General features: G+C 39.1%; 2 protein-coding genes across 2 annotated transcripts; one reads left to right on the top strand and one right to left on the bottom strand.

The window, feature by feature from the left end:
- Nucleotides 1–1,868: 1,868 nt before the first annotated feature.
- LOC310965949 (uncharacterized protein) lies at nucleotides 1,869–3,804 on the top strand (the record flags this gene model as incomplete). The annotated part of the gene is made up of 4 exons (XM_083939706.1): nucleotides 1,869–1,969; nucleotides 2,054–2,155; nucleotides 2,256–2,477; nucleotides 3,518–3,804. The coding sequence occupies exons 1-4, from the start codon at nucleotides 1,870–1,872 to the stop codon at nucleotides 3,802–3,804; spliced, it is 711 nt and encodes a 236-aa protein (XP_083795832.1). The 5' UTR covers nucleotide 1,869.
- An 85-nt stretch (nucleotides 3,805–3,889) lies between these two features.
- On the bottom strand, nucleotides 3,890–12,728 carry tfe3b (transcription factor binding to IGHM enhancer 3b). Its single transcript, XM_083939697.1, has 9 exons — nucleotides 12,587–12,728; nucleotides 10,559–10,784; nucleotides 10,234–10,458; nucleotides 9,579–9,674; nucleotides 8,808–8,919; nucleotides 8,650–8,706; nucleotides 8,294–8,369; nucleotides 7,924–8,089; nucleotides 3,890–6,036 (listed from the first exon to the last, which is right to left on the bottom strand). The coding sequence occupies exons 2-9, from the start codon at nucleotides 10,748–10,750 to the stop codon at nucleotides 5,602–5,604; spliced, it is 1,359 nt and encodes a 452-aa protein (XP_083795823.1). The 5' UTR covers nucleotides 10,751–10,784; nucleotides 12,587–12,728; the 3' UTR covers nucleotides 3,890–5,601.
- Between the last annotated feature and the right edge of the window lie 153 nt (nucleotides 12,729–12,881).

The raw sequence follows: 12,881 nt of genomic DNA, 5'->3' as shown, positions 1-12,881 counted from the left end.
AGTAGTTTCACCGGGGGCGCTTACGAGTAGCTTCACTGGGGGTGCTCACGCAGCGCATCTTTTAACCAGGCCTATCCCCCCAATGTATGAATGGGTGTCTGTTAAAGTGTGTTTTTGTTATTTGAGAAATGTTATTGTAATTGTTTTGGTTTGACTATTTATTTTGTTTTATTTAGCTTATGTTATTATTTAGGTTGGATTTTCTTTTCTTTTTTGGGGGGTGAATGACAGACAGACATTTAAAAAAAATTATTTAATAAAATTGTAACTTCTTTTATAACATTAAACCACGTCTCATGCCTGGTAATGAGTGAGCTTACCTGTGTGCCTTGCACTTTCAATTAATTCTCTGGGTGAAACTCCCAGGGTGGCGTTGTCGGTTCATTTTTGTTGTTTTTGGTCAGATTATATAGTTTAGTTTCTTCCCTCTCTCCCTTCCTCGCCACACAACCATTCTTGTTCTTGTTCCTGATTTTAAACACACACACACACACACACACACACACACACACACATACACATACACATGATACAGAGAGCTGCTGTGACATATTCATTTTGTATTTTAAAATGCTGTGTACTCCACGCGCACACACACACAAACACACATCCCACAAAACACCTCACACACACAGACAAAGAGAGAGAGGGGGGGGAGAGAGAGAGAGAGGAGAGAAGAGAGAGAGAGAGAGAAGAGAGAGAGAGAGAGAGACGAGAGAGAGAGAAGAGAAGATGAGAGAGAGAGAGAGAGAGAGAGAGAGAAGAGAGAGGAGAGAGAGAAGAAGAGAATGAGATGAGAGAGAGAGAGAGAGAGAGAGAGAGAGAGAGATGAGAGAGAGAGAAGAGAGGAGCGAGAGAGAGAGAGAGAGAGAGAGAGAGGAGAGAGAGAGAGAGAGAGAGGCTGCTGCACATGTGATGCGGTTTAAACCTTCACAGCCTACAGTCACAGAGAGATGCATCTGATAATAACGCTGCATGCTGGATCGCCTACTTCTGAAAGTGAGTACGATAGTTTCTTACAAACTCTTAACATACAAAGAGCAATGATGACAGAAAGAAGGCTTTTTGGATTCCTTCACATGACATTAATGATTCAGATAAAATGTATCTTCAATGCATTTAGAAGTGGAGTGTTCAAGACTCAATGGATGTGGCTATCTCTGCCATTCATCAGATTTAATTAATTTTTTTAATATAAAATGATTTCATCTGACTCATTTTGACACAACACGTTGTATCTCTATAACAACCTAAAAACAATTGTTAAACTATAACAAATAGTTTCAAATATGTATAAAATTACTTCAGATAATCAAAATAAAGGGTTTTTCTGTAAATAAAAACTGTCTAGATGTCACGTAAGGGTGTGTAGCCTATTAGTGAAGATATTCATTATTTATGAACAGAAAAATCAAGGTCTCAATATAGTTGTCAGAATAACCCTGTGCTTCCGTTCATCCTATATACTAAATGGTGATTAATAATAGATTAACTTCTCTGCAAAGAGGTCCACTCATCACTAACAGCTACAAAACCTCAGCTACAGATCTGACTCTGGGTCTGCGGGTATCTACAGAGAATGAGTATGTTTAATTTTACACATAGTGAATCATAATTAAGTGAGTCATTTATTTTAGTCTAAGAAGAGAACATATACCAAATTAAAGGATTATAATAACCCGTACATTGAGTTCAGAGATTGGGAAATTACATTTTATAATTTTCTCTCAGATTTAAAGGGTCCAGGTTCAATATTGTAGTTTTACCTGCCCTTGTTGGTTGTCTTTCATTCCTCTCTCTCAAGAGCTTGAAGCAGGGGAACATACTGAAATGGATGGCACAATGGATTCTACAGGTATTAATGAAGAAATGGGTGATGGAAGTGACGACAGACCAGAAATCCATAACTCCCTAACCACTGTGCCAAAGTCGCCCATTATACCTGGCAACTTTATTGCAGGTCCAACAGGTAGGTTGAAAGGCAACCGGATTCACTTTAATAAATGAAGTAATGAATTGATTTTTAGAAAAGTTAAACATTCGTTATTTACAGGATCTTTGACCAAAGTCGCAAGTGTTTCAGAGCAGATTTCCACCGAGGACACAGAATTATCTTCTCCTGACATCTCTGTGAATATATTCCCAAAAGTAATAGGTACCTTAGTCTGTGGACTCTATAATAACACTTTAGCTAATTCCTCTGAAGGCAGTTTTTATTAAGATATGTTGTTTGTTCATTGTTATTTCTGGTGCAGAAACCAACTTGCGTAATAACCCAAAAGGTGGACTGACCAAAGCAGTGTCCATCTGTAGCCCATGCTCTGTGGAGCAAGACCAGCCAAAGCCTTTGTGTGCCCTGCTGCCGTCCCCTACGGAGGCCTGCACGGTCTATGAAGTGCGTCAGTCATGCACATCAGTCAAGAGGAATAAAGAAAGCTTCAAAAGCACTTCTGTCTACACTCAGCCAGAAAGTGACGGTAAGGACATAAAACTGTTGCGTATTCCTTCTTGATCATCATAAAAATAATAAATCTGTAAAAGGGTCAGAGGGGGAAAACATATAGAGGAATAAATAACAGAAAACATAATTTAAATAAAACTTAGAAATACAAAGAGAAATATATTTGAAAATTAAGAAAATGTATTAAAAAAAAAGAATACAAATGTAAATATATATATATATATATATATATATATATATATATATTTATATATATATATATTTGTATCTATTCTGGCTGTATATTTTAATTGTATCCCTTTTACGTTCCCCTCCTTCTTTTCCCAATTGTTTTCCCTTAAAAGTAATTTATACCATAGACTGTATATAAAGATGGATTGCTTAACAGCTCCTAAAAAGTGAAGCCAAAACATTTCAATCACCCCTGGTGATGTGCTGCAGTATAAGTCATAAATCCCTCCCTTACACTTCAGGTTGGGAAATGGGCTAAACTAAAAGATCAAAGAACACCTCAAATTTTTTTTTCCAAACATGGATTCTATCATTTTAGCTAGTTTAGCTGATCAGGCTGACGTTTGTTCAAGTGTTCATGTTTCTGATAAGTTTGGTTTAAATTAGTTATTTGATGCTGGAAAAAAAGGGGTGAAATGTCACGATTGGCAGCTGTGATTGACTTGGATTGATCGGAAAGGTGAATGAGTGGCTCCACTATCTGATTTCTACTTCACAGACTAGTTGCAAAATTACAAGATGGCAGCGCTCGTATCTTGGATATTTTACGGTTCAGTTTTGTAGTAGGAGGAAGTGGAGACCATCTTTATATACAGTAATTTATATGCAAGGAATAGAAAAATATGTTTAAAATATAAATGAACAAATAAATGAAATGCATATAATTATGCTTTTGTATTTTATTTTTATTTCTTTTTACATTTCCGAGGTTTTTTTCTTTTGCAGATTCTTCTTTATGGCACTTCTATGACTTCATACGTTATTACATGCTTTTCCCTCAAATTAAAGCATTCTTATCTTGCTCTCTGCCTTTCTTTCCCCGAGACCTTTGTGCTGCAATCCTTTTGGCCTGCCTCTTCTGTCACCCACTGGACTGTTTACTCGCCATGATGAGAGGGTGTAACGAGTGTGTTTGGTCGCTATGCTCGTCCCTCTGTGGCTGCAAGCCCAGCATCCTGCAGCCTCTCCTGGACGTTACACACCACTGCGACCTCTGCAGGTGTCTGGGTGTTCGTTGCTTTCTGTGCGACTGTCCCGTCTGCGACATCTGCCTTCAGGCTACAGAGTGCCTGGACCTCGCTATGGAGATCTCTCAAATGCTTTACCATTAATGGCTGCCAACAAATAACCACATCCAGACCATGAGCCAATGAGAATCATTTATTTGTTCAAGTTTTCCGCAAGCCAACTTGTAGGAACAAGACACAAATGCTACCGGTTTATGGTAAACAGTCGATGTCAGCGCTCAAATGTACAGTATGTCAGGGTAAGACATGGTTAGTATAATAAAGAGTGATTATGTATCAGTGGAGAAAGCTGACCATAGGTACTTAATCTTATGGGACCAGTAACAACGCAATTATTTGCACTGAGCTTTGGAGTAGAGTTGCTTTTAGCTCAAAAACAAAGATGGCCACTTAAAACCACTGTAACCACCAAACCACCAAAAAGTACAGATGTATTTGGCTGCTTAATAGTTTAAAAAGTATGTATATCAATAACTTGGAGGTTTTGTTGGAGGTAAAAAAATAATAAAATAATAAAAACAGTGTCAGTGTTTCAAAAAACAAAAAACCCATTCATTAACTGCACAGAAGGTTGCGTTAAGTATCTGACAAATGAAATGCCTTTCTAAAGTTTGTGGCTATTTTATTGAAGAATAATTGCATTGCAGGTTTCACACAACAAACAGTTATACCTTATCGTTAGACGTGAGTCTAGTGGTTGGTTTAAAAGAAGGTCAAGGCCCTCTGAATTCATACTACAATGAACAATAATGCATTATTAGTTACATCGCCTTTGATCATCAAAATAAAGAGGAAAAAAAAATCTACAATCTTGGTCGAACATGCTAACCAGTAAAATCACTAATCAGTCACCGCCAAGGTTAACAGAGACAATCACTGACAACACAGGTATTAGTCAGGAGAAACTACTTATCAAACTATTATTCAGGTATCAAAAAAACTCAACTTAATGAACTACAGTACTAGTGTAAAAAGATAAAATTGTTCTGCATTTCTCATACGGTCTTGCATTTCCATTGACAGGTGAATATATTTAAAAAATAAAACGCTGATTTGTAATTTGTAGCTACTCTGGAAGAAGTCCTGCTTTGGCTAACTAGCTGCAGCAGCAAGTGATTTTCCATTGCTTTTAAAGATTTATTATAAATACATGCAACCTGGGCATTAGCTGTCCACTGTGTGTGATAGGAATAAAAACAGACAAAAGCTCTCATAAAATGCATAGACTGCCATAAAATAAGGTGCAATAAAATTGCTCAAAATAAAATATTCTTATATACAATATGCAGTAAATATTTCACAATGTGCCAATTCACCGTACAAAGATCCCTTCTGTAGCTGCTGGTGAAACAACCCAATGTGGATGAGCATGCGACTGCTCTTAACAAACCCTGATTCCAGTCAGATGAAAAACGCAAAAAAATATATATATTGTATGTTGGCATCTTTAATCAGTTTGTTATGCCAGTGTTGTGAAAAAGACACCTCACAGCTTTCCTCCCTAATAATGAGCACATAATTAATTCAAGCAAACTTTATATCCCTCTTAAATCTCTGAAGAAAATCTTAAAAACTATTTAAGAATGTATTATTAATGCTAAGTCCATGCCTCTATTATACAATATTCCATTTTAATAAGATTGCATTTACAAACCCAGACATAATCATCCGACCAGCTTCAAACAAGAACAATTATAATTAGGTCTGTGTGGAAAAAAAAAAATACATCAAGAACATACTTTCTTCAATGTTAGTTTTGATCTTAATGTTAGCTAAGTTCAGTTCTAGAGTCTTAAGAATAGACTTGCATTATTTAAGGATAGACTGCCTTTCCTGACATTCTTGTCCCAACGGACAGTCTCTGACCACCACGGCAGCGCATCACAAGTCCTCTTCCATTTCAAGGCTGCTCCTGCGACTGCTGGTTTTAGAGGCACCTGGTGACAAAGGAGAAAACAGCGGCTCAACCAGCCTCTCTGGAGACAGGGTGCACCCGTCATCCATAAGAATGTCTCCCAAGCCGACGTCAGGGTAGAGTGCTGAGGCAGAGGCGTCGTCTAGCTCGGCAAAGCTGAGGCTGCCCAGGTCCAGGGGGCTGCTGATGGTGACTCCTGCAGGAGAGTCCGAGGAGGGCGGGGACAGGAAGGAGGCTGGCAGAGACTGTCCAATGCCTACCGTGCCCAGACTGAGGAGGTTTTGGGAGGAGACTCCTCCTGCACTGGGAGGCAGAGACGGGCCGCTTTGTTGGATCTGCTGCTGATGGAGCAGAGAGGGATCAGAGCTCAGGCCATGGAGCCGTGCTTGCATTTCCAGTTCCTGAAAAGAAAAGCGCCACAATTACATTCAGATGATATGTCATGGAATGACTGAAATGTTATGTTACAACACCCAGGAGCTGTTTATGTGTTTTGCACATGAAAAGGGATTTCTCTACAACAAGAAATACCTTTATATATATTTTAGCTTGTTCCTTAACAAAGATTGAGTTAAGCTGCACAAAGCGAATTTGAATTTGGTGATCCAAAGTGGCAGTGAAGATTTAACCAATGAGAGTAAATTGCACATTTCTTGCACTGAAACATCATCTTCTTTGTGGCTGAATGTTAAGCGTTACTGTCTTTAGGTCCTGCCACCAATGGCAAGTACCCATTGCAGGATTTTAGCCCTGATTTTCTACTCACTAATGTTGGAGCTCACAGACAAAAGTCTGATATAGAGACAAACTGGGATGTTCAAAAACCTTGCTGGTGCCTCGCAGACATACTCCAGATATCTAGCAGGCTAAATAAGTAGCAATGTCGGGGAGTCCAAGAGCCAATGAGAGTGCAAGATACAGGTTGAGGGGAAACCAGGGGGGCCCTCCCGCCACGTTTCCAGTAGCTATGTGCTTTTCTATAAATGGCAGCAGGCTCTGATCTAGTAGTGTGTGACTCCCTGTTGCCGGTCAGTCAGGTAGTGTGAAAACAAGACAAAAAGGTCGAAAGTTGTGTAGAAGTCGTACAGTGAACTGACGACTTCTAAGTCCTGTAGTAGGAACTTAGCTTAACACAAATCTCACCTAGTGTACTTGTCTTGTAAACAAATGTGGTTTTGTTTATATTTTTGTTTGTTTATTATTCTACATTTTTAAGCATGAACAAACTGGCCATATGTGAAGTTTCATGACTGTTATACAGCTCCTCTCATTGAGTAAGAAAATTTCAGATTAGTTTACCAACACATAAGATAATTCGATAATGCCGGTCTAGCTATCAAGAGACGTCCCAAAACATTCAGTGCTAAATACTTTAGGATCAAAACATGTAAAGTCTGCATGGAGGAGGGCGAAGTTGCATGCTAACTTTAGCCATGATAACTTTTAAAAAAATCTTTAGAACAGAACAGACTCCCACCACACATTTGCTTTATCATCTCCTCAGTCTGCAGAAATGTGTATCACCTAGGCCTGTGGTGTGCATGTGCATCAGAGAGCAGCTCCAAACTGTTTTCTCAGCAAATATTTGCTCCCTGGACAATAAAACAGACCACATTTTTACACAGTTTCATTCCTCTATGCACCGACTGTATATAGATGGATGACAAAGTCTCTTTCTTATCTAGTAGTTTAGCCTTGAATACGCTTCACTTGTGAATATTTGGCTACCCTTTTACAGAACTTTCACAGATAGGACGAGCAACTGCATTTGTAGAACAGCCTATGGGGACTCTCCCTCTCTCTGAAATGACCTGTGATTGGCTAAAATTGCACATCATAGCATAGATTTTCCAAGGGCACAGTCACACCGTGCTCCGTGCTTTAGCAAATGCTTTTTGCTTAAACGTCACCCCGCAGAGATTTTGTTTTGTCAGACTGTTTTTGAAAATTTTCCTCCACATCAAACTACAGAGTCATCTTTTTAAATGTCCGTTGCGGGGAACAAACTTATATAAATAGACATCAGGACTGCCGCCAGTGCTCGTGCGGATGTTCGTGCTCATATATGTGCATCCGTGAAAACTGAGCCAAGAGAGAGATGCAGAAGTCTAGTTTTCTCAGCCCATTTGAAAAACAATATGATGAAAGATTATAATGGAATTTTTTCTACGCCAAAAATAAAGTACCCCAACTTTAAGGTCTGTAGCCAAATGCAACTAGCACAACTAGGCAAGCATCACATAGCTGTTGTATTTTAAGTCTTTGATATGCCACCAACAAATACTGACCTGGATGCGTAACATTAGGCTGTGGTTTGCATGCTCCAGCTTTTTCTGACGCATCTCTATATCCTTGGCTCTCTGTTGCTCCTTCTGCAACTTCCGGATGTAGTCTACGGAAGCTTTCAGTATGGTGCCTTTATTCCAGCGCATCTCGCTGACATCATTGTGATATCAGTAAACATGAATTGTAAAGGCATTGAAGAAAGAAAACAAAAGAGAAAGAGAGAGATTTTTACTACACCACAGTTGCAGGGACTATAACACAATAATAACAATAATAACAATAATAATAATAATAACAATAATCACATATTTATTAAGTGCTTCAGCAAATAAAGAATTTTAATTTCTTAAAAAAAAATTAGACTGCGCTTACGGGTCACCTGACTTGGGTATCAGAGTACCCAGCTCCTTTATACGGTCATTGATGTTGAATCTCCGCCTCCTTTCAACTGTAGACAAGCAAGAACAACAAGACAGAACACATTTTACTTTGACCTTTTACAACAGTTCACTAACGCTAACATTGATATACATAGACATGAGCAGACAAAACATCAAATGGGTTGTCCTACAGTTTAAACAGGCAAAAGAGCAAATCACATGTAGTGGGATATAATGATTTAGAATCTGCATAGCACTGCATGTCATATTTGATTTAACTGTATTCCTGATGCCACTGTATTCATATCCAACACAGGGATCAAATGGTTGAAATAAAGCTTGACTTACTGAGGTTATGGTTGTCTTTCTTCTGTCTTTCTTTCATTATTGCTTTGGCATCTGCATCTGAAAGACACATTCATATTGTTGCATTCACTTAAATATTATGAAGGTTCTGTTGAACACAAGAAAAGTCAAAACACATTTAGAAAAGTTAGTTACTGTACCAGTAATTTCCCTTTTAACTTTTGGAAGATCAGCAGGACAGGAGTTGCTGACAGTGAGAGTGGGTGCTGCCATTCCAGGGCTATGGTATACATCCAAAAGATTTCCTGGGAGCTACAGGAAATATAATATTTTAAAATGTATGTCAGAAAGGATAAGTTAAAAACAACTAAGATCAAAATAGAATCAAAGCTGGTTTTCTGTGGCATCAGATAAATGCTAAAGAGCAACCGTGTCACAAAGAAAAGTTAGATATATTTACAATTACATTTAAAAAACTTAAATTGTAATCAACAGGTTCTGTTTTAAAGCTTAAGCGCTATTTCAAAAATCACAAAATACATTTACCTCACTGTGCTTCTTTTTCTTTTCTTCCAACAGCATCACCATAATCCTCATTTTTTTGTTTTGTGGCAAAATGTTGGAAAGCTCTTTCTAACAGATTAGTTGTTAACCTGGCAGCTATGATGTTTAGTACAATCCATTTGGTCTCGCTTCTCCCTGTCTTGTATCCTCTGATACCTTTACCCCGCCCCGGCAGCACTTTTGTGTCTAATAGTAACTGAGTGCCAAAAGTATATATTTACTCCCACGACTTCAAAATTCCACACGGAAAAGAGACTGTCCATTCACAGAAAATACACTTTAGGTATAAAACAACCTGAAATCAGTATCATCCTATCACTGTACCATCTAAAAAAGAACCTGTAAACTCTAGAGGAAACTGTAAAGAGGAAGTATTCATTGTCACATAAATACATTGTACTGCATACCGTGCTAGGCAACTGAAGACCTGAGTCAATCAACGAAATGATGTCGTCATTAAAACTGGATTCAAGACTAATGATGTCGTCGATCACATCGTCAATCTAGATAAAGCAGATGAGAAAAAACGCCAGATGAGAGAAATCACCAGATGAGAGAAATCAGCCAGATGAGAGAATTCACCAGTGGTACTAAGTCAATAAAGCCTGCAGGGTTAAATGTGTTAGAGTAATCAACATGTATGTACATAGTGTTCTCTGCAATCTAAAACAGTCTTAAGTATACTCTGTAAAGGCTGAAATAAACACTTAAGCAATTTAAGTAAAGAGGCCTGATTTCTGAGGGTGGGTGCAAGAGAAGTTATGGTATGGTCAAACTCTAGGTGCAGTATTTAACATCTTATTGTGACAACAGCCCAACAAGGGTACGATGACAAAAGGCATGCATCAGCGCAGTGGAACCTCTGGAGACAGCGCTGCAGAGCAAACAAAAAGTAATTAAGCTAGAAGTGAGCAGAAGGTTAGACATTTAACTTCTCCAAAATTGCACTGTATGTTTGCAGAAAGGCAACTACTGACAAGGTTGTGCAATGTGCTGCAGCAGCAAACCAAACCCACACACAACAAGTTAAACCACTGGTATCAAAGCAGGAATTTCACATACTTCCTCCTTGTTGGATCCGATGTTAAGGAGAGCCATGGGACTGTTAGGGGCGCTGCTGGCAGTATGAGCAACTTCAGGGGCAGAACTGGATTGCGGCAGAGGGGACACACCCATGGTCTGAGTAACCGCGTTGTTACCCAGAGTGGTGGAGAGGTACTGCTTCACCTGTTGCCTCTGTGCCTGCTGGATGTGGTACTTGGTGGGGTTTTCCAAATGGGTCTGCACCTGATCATTTAAAAAGTTGTTAAGGGCTAAAGTTCTGACATAATCAGACTTCACAAAATAAAGAACACAAGTAATGGACATACAAACAGGACGCTCTTACTTTCAGCACCTCCACAGGCACCTGTGCGGGAGGGGGACGGGCAGCATTTGGGGGCAGTGTGACGGAGATGGCTGGAGTGGAGTCAGATCCCCGGAGCTGAGAGACAGAGGCCTGCTGCTGGGCCTCACGTCTCTCCTGCTCCTGGGCTTGTTCTCGCATCAGCTGCTGCCGAAGCAACACACGTGACGACATGGCTGAAGAGACCAATCAAGATCTAGGGATGGAGCTGGACAACAAATACAGAACAATGGAGCACTATAGATTGGTTTGACCTGTATTTCAAAGTATGTAATGTTATTGTGCTATTACAAAGTTAAATCCTTAAAAGGCATGGATGTGATGGCGGTGATGATGCTTTGGAGGCCTATCTAGATGTCACTGACACCCACCATTCTTTCCAACAATAAAAAATCCCAATGATATAATGTTCGAACCAGACCATCATTTCTCTATTCTCTGCCAGTATGCGAGGAATCTTGCTCAACACCATCAGTCAACTTGTAAAGCCCTCTCCACGTACTGCTGATGCTACATGAAGTGCTCATTGGGAAGAAAATCATACCACCTCGGTCAATAAAGCTGACCACATCAGGGTCAACATCTACAGTATTCTCACTCTACAGCTATGACTTTAGTAACAGATACTGTGTCACACATGAGGTTATTCGTAATTCTCTTTGTTCTGGATGTGTATGAGACAATGATAGGATAACTTGTGTTAAACTAGTACCGAACATTTCACAGACTTTCAAAGAAAATCATAAGAAACAGGATAACTTCTAGAGGTACTCAGTAACAGTCTCATCAGCTCCAATGCAGCTATTACTCATTTTCTCTCTCCAATGCTTTTCAAGCCTTGATGATACCTTTTCAAAATGCAGTCTTGAATATCTTGAATCAATTAACGTTTCGTTTGAACTCTATCATACTCGTACATCCTTTCATCTTCAGCTATATCTGATACAGTGTTGTCTCTTTCGGTTTCAAAGCCTTCCTCTGAGATACAGTACAGTGTGGACTGATAAAGACCCCTTCAAACTCTGACTTAGAGCTGTTATCTTTCACACAAACCAGCCTTTGCACCTCACACATTTCAGACTTAGCACAGGTTACTTTTCCTTGTATTCACGGTACGTTTCCAAACCAAATGCAGGCACTTAATTCAAAACATGTCATTAAAAGTTGTGTACATGAGTAAATGCCAGTATCACTACCTCTTATGGATCACTTAAATATATGGAAATAAGCTGATGATGCAGTGGCATCTTAAGTCAATCATATTGACAACAAACCTAAGATTTATGTTAAATATTAATCCTCTCTGCTCCTTTTGTCACAACACAACATCTTTTTTTGGGAATGCTCTTTTAGTCCAACACTGTGGTATTAAATTACCCTCTTTTTAAAACCGAAAGTTAGGTATACAACTCAAACTTGATTTAATGTTTTTCCTGTCATAAAGTTGTGTTATTCATCTTTTCTTATTATAAGCTAAATTCTATATAAAAACCACCAAATTTGCAAACCAGAAAGCTAATTTTATTGTTTTCATTTCTTACTTTAACTCCGACCTGGACACACTAAAGTACTGCAGAGCTGTGGAAACCAAAGCCATTTGTAATGGATTTGATCTGTAATGATTTAAGTGCATGTAACATACATCCTATGGGTAGCTGCGGTCTATTTCTGGTGATCTGTATGTTAATCTGCATGTTAATCTCTCGTCTTGACAGCAGAGTTCACTTGACAGCTCAGTTAACGGGCCTAACGTCTCATCAACTGACGCTAAAGCTAACGTGAGCTAACAGTGGTTATTTAGTCACTAAGGTAAAGGTTGAGGTTATTTAAGTTAGTTGAAAGCAGTGATGTATCAGTAGACAACCTAAAGACAAAGTCACGGTAAAGTGAAAATAGGAAGTTGCAGTTAAGCTAAGCTAACGTTAGCACCCGTTTGTTGCCTCACAGGCGGGTTGCTAACCTCCCTAAATTCGCTGTAAAACGTATTTTAAAGGAGAGGTAAAAACGTACTGTGGCAATAGATTTGTTTTATGTAGTCACAGCCATAAATCTCCGAAGTCCTCCGCTTTCTTTGCCATTGTTAAAGACGGTGCGTAAGCTCTTGGACAGTTGTTAGCCACGGCGCTGAACTGTTGTTTATCCTGGGCCGACGCGCTGACGTCATCAGACTCACGTTACCCGGGACTTGTTGACTATTGCGACACAAACGCTGCCTTGTATTTTTCCTGTTAACCAGAGGCTTAGAAACATTTAATGAATGAATGAATGCATGAATGCTTTATTTCAAACATGTGAAGAAAAAAAA

Source organism: Echiichthys vipera, assembly GCF_963691815.1.
Source record: "Echiichthys vipera genome assembly, chromosome: X".
NCBI classification, from domain to species: Eukaryota; Metazoa; Chordata; class Actinopteri; order Perciformes; family Trachinidae; genus Echiichthys; species Echiichthys vipera.
The sequence above is the reverse complement of the archived record's forward strand: the minus strand, read 5'-3'. Positions and strand labels throughout refer to the sequence as shown.

Coding starts and splice junctions, on each gene's coding strand:
- tfe3b (XM_083939697.1), bottom strand. CDS start 10,750: ATGTCGTCACGTGTGTTGCTTCGGCAGCAGCTGATGCGAGAACAAGCC. Junction 9,675..10,233: donor TCGGATCCAACAAGGAGGAA/GTATGTGAAATT, acceptor TGCTTTATCTAG/ATTGACGATGTGATCGACGA. Junction 8,920..9,578: donor GTCTTCAGTTGCCTAGCACG/GTATGCAGTACA, acceptor TATTTCCTGTAG/CTCCCAGGAAATCTTTTGGA.